This window comes from Rhinopithecus roxellana, chromosome 4, assembly GCF_007565055.1.
Source record: "Rhinopithecus roxellana isolate Shanxi Qingling chromosome 4, ASM756505v1, whole genome shotgun sequence".
NCBI lineage: Eukaryota > Metazoa > Chordata > Mammalia > Primates > Cercopithecidae > Rhinopithecus > Rhinopithecus roxellana.
In genome coordinates this window covers 139,671,834-139,691,605 of record NC_044552.1, presented here as the reverse complement: position 1 = coordinate 139,691,605, position 19,772 = coordinate 139,671,834, and the positions used below count along the sequence as shown (strand labels likewise).

The 19,772-nt window shown below is 36.7% G+C and overlaps 1 protein-coding gene across 2 annotated transcripts in view; it reads left to right on the top strand.

Moving 5' to 3' along the window:
* The window catches only part of CEP162 (centrosomal protein 162), a 109,274-nt gene that overhangs the window by 72,261 nt on the left and 17,241 nt on the right, over window positions 1-19,772 (top strand). For both annotated transcript variants that reach the window (XM_010383964.2, XM_030929097.1), the window contains 3 exons: window positions 1,898-2,532; window positions 5,352-5,493; window positions 8,267-8,365. In XM_010383964.2, the coding sequence (XP_010382266.2) occupies window positions 1,898-2,532; window positions 5,352-5,493; window positions 8,267-8,365 (876 nt within the window). The remainder of the gene's footprint in view (window positions 1-1,897; window positions 2,533-5,351; window positions 5,494-8,266; window positions 8,366-19,772) is intronic.

Here is a 19,772-nt window from a genome sequence, read left to right as displayed (position 1 = left end):
ACACACCTGATATGTGTTCAGTACAAAAGGAAAAAAGAAATTACCATGTTTGAAAATATTTTCACTGAAATTTATGTAGAGAAGGGTAAGGAAATAAGACAGAAGTATGCACTTTAGGAACAGCGGGTAGGGGAGCATCTTCCAGAAATGTCTTACTTTCTGAGTTTTCCATTATTTTGTGAAACAGGAATGAATCAGAAAATACCATTGCTAGAACAGACCAAGTATGAAACAGGACATATTTAATTTACTTTAAAAAAAAAATTTTGTAGACCAATAACAGTTATAGATTCTTTTTAAAAATTTGTTGAGCACATGGTTTCTGTCAGGAATCCATGCTAGATACTTTCATAAATATCTCTGTTCATCTTGCATAATCCTTCCAAACACCTGTGAGGAGTAGATATTGTTAACACTATTTTGCAGATGAGGGAGCTGAGATGTTCTAGGAAGTTCATCTCAATTCTCCACAGATTTATATCCTGAGAAAAGCAACAAATGAAAGAACATTAGATTCCAGAAACAGTAGAAGGTTGATAACCGGGAAATAATACAGTGGCCTGGTAATTTGGGTTTCTTCCATTCCACCCTCTTTTATACTTGGATGGATGGATGGATGGATGGATGGATGGATGGATGGATGGATGGATGGATGGATGGATAGATAGATAGATAGATAGATAGATAGATAGATAGATAGATAGATAGATAGATATAGATAGATAGATATAGAGATATAGAGATACAGATCCCTGATAACATGCTGGTATCAATTATCAGCATGGAGTCTAGCAAACAATTAATGATTTTAATTATTATTAGTGTTCCGCCAACCAAATAAAGACTCTCAGGTATAAACTCCAACCCCCTACTCCACTTTTATATATCTAAATCTAAACACTCTGTTTCTTTTTGCAGCCGCCTGCCCCATCCCACTCCTGCCTTTGCTCACTACTTGCCTCTTCCCCCTTTCATTTCTGATTCCCTGTATATACCAAGCATTCGACCAGCTTTGCATATGCTCTTCCTACTTCCAAAACATCCCTGACTCCACCTAACCCCAAATTAACACTCATCTCTCAAGACCGAACATAAATGTGCTGTCTCTATGTAGTCTTCCCACCTTCTGTCAAGCCTCCAGACACTTAGGGCAGTCTCGCCTCCTCTGCACTCACTGCACTATGTTCTTCACAGGCCCATTATTGCACTTATGGGACATTATAGCTGCTGCTATGTTGCTCTCCTCACCAAGCTGTGAGCTATTTGAAAATAAGAACTGAGTCTTTCGTTTCTAGAACCTGCATATTGCCTGGCATAAGGCCATAGCTCAGTAAATATCCATTGAATGAATGAGCAAACACTGCTGGTGCCTCCCTCCATAGGAGAAATTATTTATTTCATTTGCTGAACACTAAACAAAATATTAAAGCTCCAGTATACAAATTCCAGGCCATTTTACTCTCTATGAAATTAATAAATTGATGTTAGAAAGTTGAAAATGTGCTGTTTCCCAAAGACTTCAGTGCCCCCAGTTGTTTTACTGTTTATCCTCAAACAGTGTGCTGACAGTTTGCATGGAAAAGACTGCATAATAATAGGTTTTGTTGTGAGGTTTAAAATAAATTTTGCAGTGTGTAAGAACATAGGTAAGTTAATATTTATGAAGCAACATATCAATTATTAAATTACATGACATATGTCAAGAATACATAATGTTATGCCCTGAAAGAATAGGACTTCAATACATTTGACTCACTCAAGAAACAGAATTGTAGACATCAGAATGTATAATGAGTACCTGAATAAAGGATTAGGTAGAACCCAGTAGTGTGCAGGGCTTCAGCAACCAATGAAACGTTTAACAGGTGTTTGGCATTACATGGATTCTTTCCTTCAGATTCAGTATGAACAAAGACTAGAGCAGCAGGAGCAGCTACTTGCCTGCAAATTGAATCAACATGACTCTCCCAGAATTAAAGCACTAGAGAAGGAACTTGATGACATTAAGGAAGCTCATCAGATCACTGTAAGAAACCTTGAAGCCAAAATAGACATTCTTAAACATCAGAATGCTGAATTAGACGTCAAGAAAAATGATAAAGATGATAAAGATTTTCAGTCTATAGAATTCCAGGTGGAACAGGCTCATGCTAAAGCTAAATTAGTAAGACTCAATGAAGAACTGGCTGCAAAAAAGAGAGAAATACAAGACCTTTCAAAAACTGTGGAGAGGCTTCAGAAAGAAAGAAGAATGATGCTATCAAATCAGAACTCTAAGGGCAGAGAGGAAATGTCTGCCAAAAGGGCAAAGAAAGATGTTTTGCACTCAAGTAAAGGGAATACTAACTCCTTCTCTGGAATCCTGGACAGCAAGCTTTACCAACCACATACTTTCACTGATTCCCATGTTTCAGAAGTTTTACAAGAAAACTGCAGATTAAAAAATGAACTAGAGGGATTAATTTCAGAGAAGAATGAGCTGAAGGTGAAATCTGAAGCAGCAATCAATCAATTTGAAGACTCCATGAGAAGGTAAAATGTTAAATTATAAATATTTGTAAAAATAAAAAGATAAAAATTGAAAAATTATAAGATATGTTTCCTTCAGATAATTAGTTTGACCCTGAACTGAATTCATAAGTGAATATTAATAAATTATATTACATTACTGAGCATATATCTGTTTCAGGATAGGGTCTTCTACCTGCTGGTGGCCCAAATTCTGATGTACCTGAACCTCTGTGTCAACCCAAATTGTGTCCTTGGGCTCGCCAGTCTTGCCTTTTGGCATGTACCCATATGGTATTAATAAGCTGACTCACTGGGCTCTTCTAGCAAAGGAATGTCATAGTTCATTATTGCTATAGGCAGATTGCTTTCAGAAAACAGTTATTGTTAAAGCTAGTTGACAGTCTAAAAGGAAAAGGTCCTCTTTTCAAAAATAACTTTTCAAATTGACCTTGTGATCACATCCATTCATACCTTAAGGAACTTTATACTCATCCATTTCCTTCTCACAATCTCCATTTGCTATCCACTGTCTCTTCCTCTGAGTCTTTTGACATCCTCGGATCTTTTTTTCACCTGATCAAGTTCCAATCCTGTCTTTCAGTACCCGTGTTTTCACAAGTAGTCTTTTCTTTTATTTCTATCTCACTTCCTCTTAAATATGGCTTTCATCATCACCCCTTTTAAACCTGGTCTCAATAATGACCTTTCCCAGTCCAGTGGCATTTTCTCCATCCTCATTTTCTTCAACAATGTTGACCACACTACTTCTCCTGAAATGGCTTCCTCCCATAACCTCCATGACTTGGCAGCTCTGACCAAAACTCCTTTTCTGTTTCTTTTACTGAATTCTGACCCTTCTTCCTTCTCCAGCCCCAAAAATCTGGCTTTCTACCAGCATTCAGCTCTTGGTTTTCTGTTTATTCTCTGTTCTTTCTCCATTGCTAAACTTACCCATTCTTATGGTTTCTATGAACCATGACTTCTAGATTTGCTTTTAAAGTTTGTTCTCTTTGCTGAGTTCAGATGTGAAACCTGGAACTATTTATTGGATTGCTTCTCTTGGAATCACCAATACCTCAAGTTTCCTTTTTTTAACTGTAAATTAGTTCCCCTTCCCAAGCTCCCCTTCCCTGTCTATATTTATTTTAATTACCAGACCAGCTTTATCTCTGTTATTCCTTGGGTATAAATGTTTCCCATTTTTCATTCTTCCTTACTTTAATAAACCAGTGCTGCCATTATACAATTTTCCTACTCCAATCTTCCTTTTTTTTTTAACCTTCCCCAGTCATCTTGCTTAAAAATCATTAATATTCTTTCAAATACTCATACACCTGGGTCACTGTGCTCTCCAGTGACTCCCAACTTCCTTAAATATCAAGACTAAATTTCTCTGCCTGGCATCTCATGTCTCATCACTATTCTAATACTGCTGTACTTACCTAATCTGTCACATTTCCTCATGCCTTTTGCGCATTCTTGTTATAAGTACTACTTCACATAACATTTCATGGAACTTCCCAGGAAATTGCCTTCTCCTACCCCCAACTCCTACAAAACTTACTAATATGTACCAAGAAAGGATTAATCATACCCAGCCTTGTAGTTCCTTGAGAACTGGTGTAAGATTATGCTTCTTTGCATCCCCACAGCAATGTGCTGTAGGAGCAGAAGGAGCATGGGAAATACCCAACAAATGCTTATTGACTGGCAGCCATGGCAGTGAGTGAGTCATGTTGTTACCATATGGCAGTCATATTGCTACCAAATGGAAACCTTGTTTCTTAAGTCCTGAATATTATGATAGTAGCATGAAACTATTTAAAAAGAACCACATTCTTTCCAGGAAAGAATTTAAAATTCAGGTTTTCCTATGAATTTTCCTGTACATCATATAAAATTTGTTAATATTGTCAGTCTGTTTCTTAGATAATTCTGGGCCTGAGAAGTGAAGAATAAACTTCTCTAGTCACATATTTAGACTTTTTACTATCATTCAGTTATATGTGCTTTAATTTGGGTTTTTATTCTTTTCCTAGGACCCTAATCACACTAAATATTCATATGGTGAAATAAGCAATGGTTAAATTTGTCTATAGTTGGGAAGCACCATATTAATATAGCAGTTTACTGGAATACATGCTTTAAGTTAAATCCTGTTATTTTCAAAGTCTTTCCAATAAGAGAGAAAATGTTTATCTGTAGAAAGTATATCAAATCTTTATTTATAATTTTAACCATTTACTGAACTGCCTCTGAATAAATTTTATCACGGAGACAAATGAATAGTCTCTCACACTTACAGTCCAAATTACTTAATTGCATATTACAAGCGTAATATGTCCTGAGAATTACCATAAAGATTGTCTCATTCTCACAACATGCAACTAGCCCTGGAGTCTCATGCATGGATTGAAAATTGGTTAATGCTGCCTACAAGGCATTGAAGATTCTAAAGGGAACAGCTGTGATTTTCCAGTGAAGCATCTGGGCAAGAAATCTGAGTTTATCTTAAAAGATCAAATGTCAAGTGCTTTGCTTTAAATTCAGACAGTTATTTTGGAACCCTAGATTCCCTCAGAAGGTATAGCCTCATGTTGGGGATAAAGTGGAGATATATCACTATTTGCCCTTATAAAATTCAGTAAATAATAGCTCATGGATTGGTCCTAAGAACTCATAGGCAGTAATGTATAAAGCACCTAACACAGTGCAGTTAATATTGGTGCCCATTTTCCCTTTTCTTAATTTCCAGATTTCTTATACTGTTTTTGTGCTAAGTCTGAATTAGAGGTTGAAGAGCCGCTTTTATGTGTGGTTTTCTTTCATTTGCTCTGTAGGGTCAAGGAAGATACTGCAGCATACATTGCATCCCTCAAAGCATCTCATCAGAGAGAAATAGAGAAACTCCTTTGCCAAAATGCAGTAGAAAATTCTTCTTCCAAAGTAACTGAACTAAATCGTAAAATAGCAACTCAAGAGGTAGATGACAAATCTATTTTATCTTTTGACTTGAATAAATTTGTTTTGACTTTAATGAGATTAAAGTTAACATTGTTTTATTTGGAAATGTTTTAACTTTTTCAGCTTGGTGATAGAAACAGGAAACTATTATTGGCCTGATTTCTTTTTTAAAGAAGAAAATATTATATATTTAATTTTTTTAAAGAAGATAATACTATGTATTTAATTTTTCTGCTTTAAAACTATACCATATAAATGTTTTTTACAGTTTTGTCCCTATACTTCTCAAATAAGTCTTTCTCTAAATTTGTTGTCACAGGTGGTGAGGTATATGTCTAAAATGATTAGGACCGTAGTACTTGAACTTGGATGTTGAACTGAGTCTCTTAAGTCCCAGCTGACAGTTATCCTTAGGCATTCTTCCTGCCCCATGATCTTTTATTTATTGAACAAATGATTCAGGTCAATAGACAATCAGGCACTGGAATAAAATAATGAACAGAGAGATACACAGCTCTCGGTCTGATGGAGCATAGTCTTCTAAGAATTATTAAAGGGAATGCTGCCAACTCATCAGCATTTCCTCAAATAAATGTGTGTTTCTTTTTGAATAATAGGTATATCTACTTAAAATATCTATGAGCATTACCCTGTGGCCTGTCTTCTATACTGTTTGTCGCTTATAAAAATATCATTAAAATAGGACTTTTATCTACAATCTCCTTTCAAATGGTATATCCAAGGAAAAGAAAATGAAAAGGTGGCAAATCAGCCACCTTTTGGGTTATCAAATTGAAAAATATATGAATGTTTATTGTGTTCATCTTGTCTGTAGGCTTCAATTTTAAGAAGGAAGCTCAGGGAGAAAAACATCAAGAAAGAATTATCTCACCAAGTATAATTATTTAATACCATCTTAATTAAAAATAAATTCCTCAATTGGGGAAGTTTGAATATGGACTGGCTATTGATACTAAGAAATTACTATAAATTTTCTTAGGTATAAAATGTTATGGTTTTGTGAGAAATGCCCTTATTCTAAAGAGATGTATGTTGAAGCATTTGAAGGTTTTGTTTGAGACAGTCTCTTTGAGACAGTCTCTTTCTGTCACCCAGGCTCTCTTAGCTCACTGCAACCTCTGCCTCCCAGGTTCAAGTGATTCTCCTGCCCCAGCCTTCCAAGTAGCTGGGATTAGAGGTGCGCACCACTATGCCTGGCTAATTTTTATATTTTTGGTAGAGATGGGGTTTCACCATGTTGGCCAGGGTGGTCTCAAACTTCTGACCTCAAGTGATCCGCCCACTTTGGCCTCCCAGAGTGACATTTGAAGTATTTAGGGGCAAAATGTAATGAAGTCTGTAACTGAACTTCAGATCGCTGAGGGAAAAAAGGACTGTTTGACTACGTTAATGAAAAATATTTAAAGTGCCTTTCGAAAGTAACAATCCATACATCCTTACAGAGAACCTCTCTGGCCTTATCTTCCATAGGAATAGGGTGTCAGAAGGTAACTGTAAGCATTCTATCAAGTGATTTTGTAGTAAGGAATAGTCTGGGAGAGGTGGGAAAGGTAGTATTGTGATGCCGTAGTGCCATAAATGTTATTGTCCCAGAATTATAAATGTAATATTGTAAAATTGAGTTAAAGAGAAGTCAGCATAGTCTGATCATTAAAAGTACAGCATTAGAGATAAATTTTTCCCAATTTCTCTTAGTTTCTTAAAGTATCTGTACATGTATTTCAGTTTACCTAAAAATATGAGACTGACATTATTTCACAGATATTATGAGGTTTGTGTTATATTTAATCAATAGTTCTTAAATAAAAACTATCACACTTAACTACAGAGTATAAAGATAGTGTTGTCTACCTTTTTCCAAATGTGTAGACTTTATAGAGCTTTATTTTAAAAGGACTTTTTCTAGTCATGAAAAATGTTCATATTTATTTTCCCCCCTTTTGTTGATATATAATGATTTAGATATTTATGGGATACATGTGAATGTTTGCTACATGCAAAGAATGTGTAATAATCAAGTCAGGGTAACTGGGATTTCTGTCACCTTGAGCATTCGTTTTTTTGTCTTGGTATCACTTCAAACCCTCTCTTCTAGTTACCTTGAAATACACATAATATTGTTGCTAAGTATAGTCACTCTGGTCTGCTATTAAACATTAGAACTTATTTCATCTATCTAACTGTATGTTTGTACCCATAACCAACCTCTCTTCATCCTTCCCAACCCCCCACTCCCATCTCTGGTATCTATTGTTCTATTCTCTGTGTTCATGAGATCAAGTTTTTTAGCTCTCATATATGAGTGAGAACATGCAGTATTTTTCTGTGCCTAGCTTACTTAACATAATGACCTTCAATTCCATCCATTTTGCTGCATATGACATTATTTCCTTCTTATTTAAGGCTGAATTATATTCCATTGGCTATATATGCCACATTTCTTTTCGTCTGTTGATGGGAACTTAGGTTGATTCCATATCTTTACTATTGTGAATAGTGCTGCAATAAACATACAAGTGCCAGGTGTCCCTTTGATATACAAATTTCTTTTCCTTTGGATAGATACCCAGTAGTGGGATTGCTGGAAAATACAGTAATTTTGGTTTTAGTGTTTTGAGAAATCTCTATAATTTTTTTCCATAGCAGTTGTACTAACTTACATTCCCACCAACAGTATATAAGTTTCCTTTTGTGAATTGGCTTTCTTATATTTTTCAGATAGTGTTCAAGGAGGAGCTTTATTAACTCAGCACTTCTAACAATTTCCTAGGTACTTATAAGACATTTCCAAAGTCAAGTTAATGAGCTGCAGAGTAAACAAGAGTCTCTTGTAGTTTCTCAAGTTCGAGAAGAAATTCTACAGAAAGAGGTAAGAAATAGCCAAAATACTGGGCTAAAATAAGTTTCAAGTTCGAGAAGAAATTCTACAGAAAGAGGTAAGAAATAGCCAAAATATTGGGCTAAAATAAGTTTCTTAGGCATTTCAATCATATTCATATTTATAAATTTTTTACCTAAATGTGCAAATAGACATAACCTGAAAGTATCACGTGTCAAGAAAATATTAGTAGCGTGCTTATGTAAAATCTGCTTTCCCCAGGTGAAGTTCAGATATTAAGTCATTAAGTTGTCTACGTTTTATTTGCTGTTGAGATTTTGTGGATAGTGGGGAAAATGGGATGGGAGATGTTTGGGTTTTCTGTTTGTTTTCTTTAGGAGACAACTGAATAGTGAAGGCTGTTTCTGTGTTAAGTACTGTCAGGGAGGAAAAATAATTTTTTCCTCAACCCTCATGAGTTTTTAGTTGAGACAGACCCCATAACAAAAGACAGATTAATAAGAGAAAAATAAGTTTATTAACACGTGCAGCACACGATGTGGGAGAAACCGCAACACAAAGTAACTCAAAATGGTGGCTTAGGACTCTCCAAGTTGGTAGCTTTGAAGAGATTTGGGTTAGAGATTGTGAGATCAGAGATTGGCAAAGGAGGAGAAAAACATCGATTGGAACAAGTACAACTGAACAAATTTAAGTACATTGTCCCATATCAAATCATTGTCTTAGTGCTGAGAACAGGTCAATTCAATTAAGCAGTTGTGTCTCATTTCAGGAGATATTGCAGGTGTGCTGTCATCAAAGTTAGGCCTCTATATGGTGATTTAATAAGAGGCATTTCTGTGGAAACAAAAGAAAAACAAAAGTTAATGGTAGGAGTAGTGTATATACTAATTTCTGAATCCTAAGAGCAGCTAGTCAAGAGTTCTAGATGTTGGTCTCAAAGCGTTTTTTACAGTTTGAGTATCTAGTTATAATGTGTGTGGCCCATGCAGCAATTGGCATGAAAATTGTCCATATATGAGCTGTTGTGGTGATTCTCTGCAGTTTATATCAAGTTATTCAGCTTCAGCTTATTAGGATTTTAGGAAAAGAGCAGTTAAATATTTTAGTGATTCCAAGCCAGGAGGGTAGGAGAAAAATTCGAAATACTAGTTTGAAGAATTATAGACTGAGATCTAGACTAGATTACATGTAAATAATAAAACCCCAGAGATAAAGAACAAGGCTAGAATCTGATATCTACAAGGGTGTGTTACAGTTTTCTAATGAAGCACAGTATTTTTCTCTCTGCAGTCACCCTGATTTCTCTCAGAGATAATCACAGTAAGACCAATTTGTTGGCAAAAATAAGTCTAGTCTCATTAAACTTGGCTTGGTTATTTGCATAAAAAGTGCAGCAAGAATAGTGATTAATCATATAGGTTCTTTTATAAGTCCGTTTTGCTGGAGCTTGTCATAAGGATTCTCAGATTGGCCCTTTATTAGCCTCTCCAGGCTAGGAATGCATGCCAAAGGCTTGCCTCAGATTTTTGCCTCCGATACCGATAGATCCAGGTAAATTCCTTTATTTTCTAGAGATCCCCCAAATATTCTGAGGCTCCTGGGCTTGCCAGGAAGTGACATTTCTTACTCATCTGTACGGAAACCGTGTATATAAGGTACCAAGCCAGTTTTTTCCAAGGGACTTTATTGGCGTCAGAAAGTCAATGTATTTTTTGAAACTGTCTGATTATATCTGATTCGATGCACATTCTGAAATGTGATATTCCAGTCAAAGCCTTGGTAATGTAACTGATGTTTCCAGTTGTGTTAAAGAGAACAGATTCTTACTGAACTTATGCAAATACTTCCATAGCTATGAAAATAAGAATACTCAACTAATGGTTTCTGGAGAGAGAGAGGAAAAAAAGATAAATATTTCAATTCTGTTTTCAAAAGTGTAATTTACCAAATTGCTCTAAGCTATGGATAGCTTAAGAGAAAAACTTCTCTTACAGAATATTAAAGAATCAGCAGTGTTTTAAACAAAGTCCCTAAAAAGAATTCTTCATCAGTTTATTTAGTCCCATGTAATTAATTATTGTTCTGCTTGATGTTGGGTTAGCACTTCTGTGAACCAATCATTCTTTTCATTAGAATTCTGAAAAATTATTACTCGGCCAAATGGTATAATCTTGAAGTTATCAGAAACCCGTACTTGTCAGAGTCCTTTCCATGAATCTTTCTGAAGATAAAACACTTCGTATTTATAGTTGCTTACCAAAGCTCTTAGGAAAGTAACAGAGTAAAACAATTAACTCTCTGTGGATGACAAGACTTGAAACTTGCCATGGTTAAACATCTGATGAGAGTTCATTATAATGCACTTGATACAGAAATTTGGTTATTTTTGTGACAATACAACATTTTAAGATATTAACTAGAATTATTGCTGATAACATCATACCAAGGCATACCAGATTTTTAGGAATTGTATACAACTTCTAGAACATTTGTTAATAACATATCCATACAAAAATAACTCAAAGAAGATTAAACATTGTCTTTGTCAGTGATTCCCATACAATTTATCATGTCAAATAAGCCTAATTCCTTTGAATTTATCTGGGAGAAAGAACAGATCCTTTTGAGGTTTTCCAGGGCCCTCTGGAACATCCCAAAGCTAGTTTGAGGTCAAAAGAATTTAATATATAATTTGATTTGGGGAATTTGTCAAAAATGTCAAAAAGTTTAAAGCATTTGATTAAATAGGATCACAGGTCATTATGAAACAATACTTAGTTATCCAAAGTAGATTCTAAAGGCAAATACAGAAAATCGCATAGTGAGAAGATTCAGTTTCCCTAAGTAATCAAAGAACTGATAGAGACCATAGGAAACACAGGAAGTTAATTTTACTGAAACACAAAATCTTTGCTTTCTACGTAAATTAACTTAAAGATAAAGAAAATCTTTTATAATCTCTTATCAAGAGCAGACCGGTGCTCCAAGAAAGCTTTGTTGTTTTAAAAGAGAAAACCAGTTTCTAGTTTTGTCCACTGAACTTCTGACATTAAGGCTCATTTTTAAAACCCTTATAATAAATACATTCTGTTTATCTTCTGCTTGGACACATAAGATGTTCATGCATTCTAACTTTCTCTCTCCCTCTCCAAGCTTTCTATATTCATTCATTTTTTTGTTCTTCATTCTCCTTTTTCATTCTAAAACAGTCTGTCATTCTACTTTAGTACAGATTTATTCTTTTTCCTTTAACAAAAACACATCTTCATTCCTCATAACTTTGCTTACCAAAACTATGTATTATTTTCCTTGTATATTTTGCATACAAAGTTGTTTCCCTAATCTTTAGTAGTTTTAAATATATGTATATTAGAACTTTTAATCCTTAGTAACATTAATTTCTTATGAAAACTACAAAGCAGCTATGACCTGTCATATACCAGCATTTTGTAGATTATCATTTCATGATTTCTAGAAGCATATTTTTATAGTTTTTTTTTTTGTGACAATAAGAACAGGTGATTTGTTTCTCTGTAAAAATTAAGAAGCCAAGGTAGATAATCTTACATTCAGCAACATGAGTCTATGAAACATAAGTTAGTGTTTCAGTATATTTGGAAATGATCTAGATATTCAATGAATATTTATTATTTAACTTAGCAAAACCCCAAGGATGTAAGTTATACCAAAAAGATTTGGACAACTAATTTTTTTCTACAAACATAAAACATAATCATTATTGAAGACTATAAATTTTATCCCACTAATATTTACTTAATGTACTTGTTATTAACAATTATGCTTGGATTGCTCATGAAAATTCATGAGCCATTAAACAGCTAGTCATCTTATTTTCCTGTTAACTGTTTTTACAACACATGCATGTTAGGCAAGCAGCAAAGTTAAATACATGTTTTTCTTTTCCTGCTGTGCTTAACATACATGGAATAATGGATACTGTACTTCGACTTGCACGTTTGATTTGGGAATGAACTCCTAGGTCTTTAATTTTAAATATCTAGCAGAGATACTTATTTGACTAGTAAACCCAGGTAGCATAAGGGTTGTATGTCTGCATTATACTTACTGTTGACAACTCTGAAGGCATGCCTATTTTTATTAAGTCAGTAGTGTTAAACTAATCATATACCAGATTTACCTGAGACACATGAACTTGAAAAGCATTTGGGTTAGTTTCTATATTTCTGAGAGTTTTTGGAATTCTTAATTTATGTAAGTGCTTCTTTTTCTTTAAGCCAATTAAATAGTGCTCTTTTATGAATTACTTTTGACAGTACCATCCAGAGGCAGAAAAAAATATGTATACATATATATATACACACACACACATAGATGTACATAAACATAATGCAGAGATCATATAGATTTCATTTTAAAGTTTTAGCCATGAGACAGGCACAATAATATAAAACTCACTAATTTTTTTATATAGAATGAAATTTAATAAATTTCTCTAGCATACATACTTCCCCAAACCACGCAACCCTCAGAGTATCATATAATGAGTTCCTTGTCACTTGCTGACCATTTGCTTTTGCAATTATCATTTAACTGCCTTAATCGTGTACCTAGTGCAAGGGCACTTAGTCAAGAGGATGCAATCTAAAGTATGTTTCACAATTCCACTCGCGATGGCAGGTGCCGAGGACATAGATGAATTCACCTAGGAAAAGGGTTGTCTTTTTTCTTTTTTTTTTTTTTTTTTAATGTTATTTTAAGTTCTAGGGTACATGTGCACAACGTGCAGGTTTGTTACATATATATACATGTGCCATCTTGGTGTGCTGCACCCATTAACTCATCATTTACATTAGGTATATCTCCTAAAGCTATCCCTCCCCCCACCCCTTCCCCACAATAGGACTCACTGTGTGATGCTCCCCTTCCTGTGTCCAAGTGATCTCATTGTTCAATTCCCACCTGTGAGTGAGAACATGTGGTATTTGGTTTTCTGTTCTTGTGATAGTTTGCTGAGAATGATGGTTTCCAGCTGCATCCATGTCCCTGCAAAGGACACAAACTCATCCTTTTTCATGGCTGCATAGTATTCCACGGTGTATATGTGCCACATTTTCTTAATCCAGTCTGTCACTGATGGACATTTGGGTTGATTACAAGTCTTTGCTATTGTGAATAGTGCTGCAATAAACATACGTGTGCATGTGTCTTTACAGCAGCATGATTTATAATCCTTTGGGTATATACCCAGTACTGGGATGGCTGGATCAAATGGTATTTCTAGATCCTTGAGGAATCGCCATACTGTTTTCCACAATGGTTGAACTAGTTTACAATCCCACCAACAGTGTAAAAGTGTTCCTATTTCTCTACATCCTCTCCAGCACCTGTTGTTTCCTGACTTTTTAATGATGGCCATTCTAACTGGTGTGAGATGGCATCTCATTGTGGTTTTGATTTGCATTTCTCTGATGGCCAGTGATGATGAGCATTTTTTCATGTGTCTGTTGGCAGTATGAATGTCTTCTTTTGAGAAATGTCTGTTCATATCCTTTACCCACTTTTTCATGGGGTTGTTTTTTTCTTGTAAATTTGTTTGAGTTCTTTGTAGGTTCTGGATATTACCCCTTTGTCAGACGAGTAGATTGCAAAGATTGTCTCCCATTCTGTAGGTTGCCTGTTCACTCTGATGGTAGTTTCTTTTGCTGTGCAGAAGCTCTTTAGTTTAATGAGATCCCATTTGTCGATTTTGGTTTTTGTTGCCGTTGCTTTTCGTGTTTTAGACATGAAGTACTTGCCCATGCCTGTGTCCTGAATGATATTACCTAGGTTTTCTTCTAGGGTTTTTATGGTATTAGGTCTAACATTTAAGCCTCTAATCCATCTTGAATTAATTTTCGTATAAGGAGTAAGGAAAGGATCCACTTTCAGCTTTCTACTTATGGCTAGTCAATTTTCCCAGCACCATTTATTAAATAGGGAATCCTTTCCCCATTTCTTGTTTTTCTCAGGTTTGTCAAAGATCAGATGGCTGTAGATGTGTGGTATTATTTCTGAGGGCTCTGTTCTGTTCCATTGGTCTATATCTCTGTTTTAGTACCAGTACCATGCTGTTTTGGTAGTAACTGTAGCCTTGTAGTATAGTTTGAAGTCAGGTAGCATGATGCCTCCAGCTTTGTTCTTTTGACTTAGGATTCTCTTGGCAATGCGGGGTCTTTTTTGGTTCCATATGAACTTTAAAGTGGTTTTTGCAATTCTGTAAAGAAACTCATTGGTAGCTTGATGGGGATGGCATTGAATCTATAAATACCTTGGGCAGTGTGGCCATTTTCACGATATTGATTCTTCCTATCCATGAGCATGGTATGTTCTTCCATTTGTTTGTGTTCTCTTTTTATTTCACTGAGCAGTGGTTTGCAGTTCTCCTTGAAGAGGTCCTTTACATCCCTTGTAAGTTGGATTCCTAGGTATTTTATTCTCTTTGAAGCTATTGCAAATGGAACTTCATTCCTGATTTGGCTCTCTGTTTGTCTGTTACTGGTGTATAAGAATGCTTGTGATTTTTGCACATTAATTTTGTATCCTGAGACTTTGCTGAAGTTGCTTATCAGCTTAAGGAGATTTTGGACTGAGATGATGGGGTTTTCTAAATATACAATCATGTCATCTGCAAACAGGGACAATTTGACTTCTTCTTTTCCTATCTGAATACCCTTGATTTCTTTCTCTTGCCTGATTGCCCTAGCCAGAACTTCCAACACTATTTTGAATAGGAGTGGTGAAAGAGGACATCCCTATCTTGTGCCAGTTTTCAAAGGGAATGTTTCCAGTGTTTGCCCATTCAGTATGATATTGGCTGTGGGTTTGTCATAAATAGCTCTTATTTTGAGATACGTTCCATCAATGCCGAATTTATTGAGAGTTTTTTTAGCATGAAGGGCTGTTGAATTTTGTCAAAGGCCCTTTCTGCATCTATTGAGATAATCATGTGGTTTTTGTCTTTGGTTCTGTTTATATGTTGGATTACGTTTATTGATTTGCGTATGTTGAACCAGCCTTGCATCCCAGGGATGAAGCCCACTTGATCATGGTGGATAAGCTTTTTGATGTGTTGCTGGATTCTGTTTGCCAGTATTTTATTGAGGATTTTTTGCATCAGCGTTCGTCAGGGATATTGGTCTAAAATTCTCTTTTTTTGTTGTGTCTCTGCCAGGCTTTGGTATCAGGACGATGTTGGCCTCATAAAATGAGTTAGGGAGGATTCCCTCTTTTTCTATTGATTGGAATAGTTTCAGAAGGAATGGTGCCAGCTCTTCCTTGTACGTCTGGTAGAATTCGGCTGTGAATCCATCTGGTCCTGGACTTTTTTTAGTTGGTAGCCTATTAATTATTGCCTCATTTTCAGAGCCTGCTATTGGGCTATTCAGGGATTCAGCTTCTTCCTGGTTTAGTCTTGGGAGAGTGTAAGTGTCCACGAAATTATCCGTTTCTTCTAGATTTTCTAGTTGATTTGTGTAGAGGTGTTTATAGTATTCTCTGATGGTAGTTTGTATTTCTGTGGGGTTGGTGGTGATATCCCCTTTATCATTTTTTATTGCATCTATTTGATTCCTCTCTCTTTTCTTCTTTATTAGTCTTGCTAGCAGTCTATCAATTTTGTTGCTCTTTTCAAAAAACCAACTCCTGGATTCATTGATTTTTTTGGAGGGTTTTTTGTGTCTCTATCTCCTTCAGTTCTGCTCTGATCTTAGTTATTTCTTGCCTTCTGCTAACTTCTGAATGTGTTTGCTCTTGCTTCTCCAGTTCTTTTAATTGTGATGTTAGAGTGTCAATTTTAGATCTTTCCTGCTTTCTCTTGTGGGCATTTAGTGCTATAAATTTCCCTCTACACACTGCTTTAAATGTGTCCCAGAGATTCTGATATGTTGTATCTTTGTTCTCATTGGTTTCAAAGAACATCTTTATTTCTGCCTTCATTTCGTTATGTACCCAGTAGTCATTCAGGAGCAGGTTGTTCAGTTTTCATGTAGTTGAGCGGTTTTGATTGAGTTTCTTAGTCCTGAGTTCTAGTTTGATTGCACTGTGGTCTGAGAGACAGTTTGTTATAATTTCTGTTCTTGTACATTTGCTGAGGAGTGCTTTACTTCCAACTATGTGGTCAATTTTGGAATAAGTGCCATGTGGTACTGAGAAGAATGTATATTCTGTTGATTTGGGGTGGAGAGTTCTGTAGATGTCTATTAGTTCTGCTTGGTGCAGAGTTGAGTTCAATTCCTGGATATCCTTGTTAACTTTCTGTCTTGTTGGTCTGTCTAATGTTGACAGTGAGGTGTTGAAGTCTCCCATTATTATTGTATGGGAGTCTAAGTCTCTTTGTAAGTCTCTAAGGACTTGCTTTATGAATCTGGGTGCTCCTGTATTGGGTGCATATATATTTAGGATAGTTAGATCTTCTTGATGAATTGATCCCTTTCCCATTATGTAATGGCCTTCTTCATCTCTTTTGATCTTTGATGGTTTAAAGTCTGTTTTATCAGAGACTAGAATTGCAACCCCTGCTCTTTTTTTTTGTTTTCCATTTGCTTGGTAGATCTTCCTCCATGCCTTTATTTTGAGCCTATGTGTGTCTTCAGCTTTGGTGAATCTGACAATTATGTGTCTTGCAGTTGCTCTTCTCGAGGAGTATCTTTGTGGCGTTCTCTGTATTTCCTGAATTTGAATGTTGGCCTGCCTTACTAGGTTGAGGACGTTCTCCTGGATGATATCCTGCAGAGTGTTTTCCAACTTGGTTCTGTTTTCCCCGTCACTTTCAGGCACACCAATCAGACGTAGATTTGATCTTTTCACATAATCCCATACTTCTTGGAGACTTTATTCATTTCTTTTTACTCTTCTTTCTCCACATTTATCTTCTCGTTTCATTTCATTCATTTGATCTTCAATCACTGATACTCTTTCTTCCTGTTGATCGAGTCAGTTACTAAAGCTTGTGCATTTGTCACGTAGTTCTCATGTTATGGTTTTCATCTCTATCAGTTGTTTTAAGGTCTTCTCTGCATTGATTATTCTAGTTATCCCTTCATTCATTCTTTTTTCAAGGTTTTTAGTTTCTTTGCGCTGGTTACATAGTTCCTTCTTTAGCTCTGAGAAGTTTGATTGACTGAAGCCTTCTTCTCTCAACTCGTCAAAGTCATTCCCTGTCCAGCTTTGTTCCGTTGCTGGTGATGAGCTGCGTTCCTTTGGAGGGGGAGATGCGCTCTGATTTTTTGAATTTCCACCTTTTCTGCACTGCTTTTTCCCCATCTTTGTGGTTTTATCTGCCTTTTGTCTTTGATGATGGTGACATACTGCTGGGGGTTTGGTGTGGGTGTCCTTTCTGTTTGTTAGTTCCTTCTAACAGTCAGGACCCTCAGCTATAGGTCTGTTAGAGTTTGCTTGAGGTCCACTGCAGACCCTCTTTGCCTGGGTATCAGCAGCAGAGGCTGCAGAAGATAGAGTATTGCTGAACAGCGAGTGTTGCTGTCTGATTGTCACTCTGGAAGCTTCGTCTCAGGGATGTACCCCACCATGTGAGGTGTGAGGTGTCAGGTCTGCACCTAGTGGGGGATGTCTCCCAGTTAGGCTACTCAGGGGTCAGGAACCCACTTGAGCAGGCAGTCTGTCCGTTCTCAGATCTCAACCTCCATGCTGGGAGATCCACTGTTCTCTTCAAAGCTATCAGACAGGGGCATTTACCTCTGCCGAGGTTTCTGCTGCTTTTTGTTTAGCTGTGCCCTGTCCCCAGAGGAGGAGTCTACAGAGGCAGGCCAGCCTCCTTGACCTGGGGTGGGCTTCACCCAGTTTGAGCTTCCCTAGGGCTTTGTTTACGCACTTAAGCCTCAGCAATGGCGGGTGCCCCTCCCCCAGCCTTGCTGCTGCCTTGCAGTTAGATCTCAGACTGCTGTGCTAGCAATGAGGGAGGCTCCATGGGCGTGGACCCTCCTGGCCAGGTGTGGGATATAATCTCCTGGTGTGCCATTTACTAAGACCCTTGGTAAAGGGCAGTATTAGGCTGGGAGTTACCCGATTTTCCAGGTGTTGTGTGTCTCAGTTTCCCTTGGCTAGGAAAAGGGATTCCCTTCCCCCTTGGGCTTCCCAGGTGATGAGATGCCTCATCCTGCCTCGGCTCTTGCTGGTCGAGCTGCACCAGCTGACCAGCACTGATTGTCCAGCACTCCCCAGTGAGATGAACCTGGTACCTCAGTTGAAAATGCAGAAATTACCCATCTTCTGTGTCACTCACGCTGGGAGCTGCAGGCTGGAGCTGTTCCTATTTGGCCATCTTGAACATGCCCCAAAAACTCACTAATTTATAAAAGAATAGTTGAATGCAAATTGTATATTTGGCAGATAGAATAAATGAAGGTTACCTGTTTAGATGGCCAAACTTTTTACTAGTATTTCTGAGGAAGACTTAAAATTTTTCATTTGCCCTTTTTAGGTAATCTTATGGAGGGTATGGACTAAATTTGGGGTAAAGGAGTTTTTATAGCAGTGTGTTTAAAAAAACAAACTCTTCTCCCCCTGGGCTGCCTTTTTCTCTTTAGTCTCAAATGTATGTGAGGTTTGTTTTAGTTAACTCCTTGGATGTTTAAATTTCAAAGACATGGTAAGATTTACATCTCTGAGGGACTGAGAAAGGATGGAAGTTTTTCTCCAAGAAGGAGTTTTAGGACATATTTGTCTATTATGAAAGATCCAGGGTATTTTTTTTTTTAAGTTTTTTTTTTCCTGGAGCACAGGACAGTCTTAAGGAATATTTTTGTAGTGGGCACCCAAAATATAGGAAGGCCTGGAGCTGATGGAGTTGATTATAGAGCCCTGGAAAGTAGGTGGAATATAGGTACAGCAAAGCCAGCCTGGCTACCAGTTCCCTGAGACAGTGTTCTGTTTATTTCCTAGTTGGCAGTATTTACACAAGTAACCTATACACCCCGGCCCTGTATATCAGTGGAGTACTTTCTGTAAATCTTTCAGAGGAAGGCAAGTTAGTAGGCCGCTGGGCATTCAAAAGATTTCCTGGGGAAGTTGGAGGAGTTTTAAGATTAAAAGAATTTGTTCAGAGGATGAGACTGGATTTTTAAGTCAGGGACCCAGAGATCGGAAGATCTTCTGGTAGATCAACGTCAGGCAGTTGGGAGTAAAGGAGACTATAGGTAGGTGAGAAGGAATCCATATAGCAGGTGTGGATATTAACTTAAGTCTAGTCTGACTTTTGTTTATTTTTTTCTTTTTTAGACTAGACTTGATACTCTTTTACGCCCTCTTTTCAATTTTATTTTACCATAAGTACCAGTAAGACATTTGTTTAGAATGAATGCTCCCTTTAAAATTCAAAAAAAATCATTTTTCGATATAAAAGCTCAAATTTTTAAAGGCATACCCATTTTAATGTGACTCTAGACCAGGGGTCACC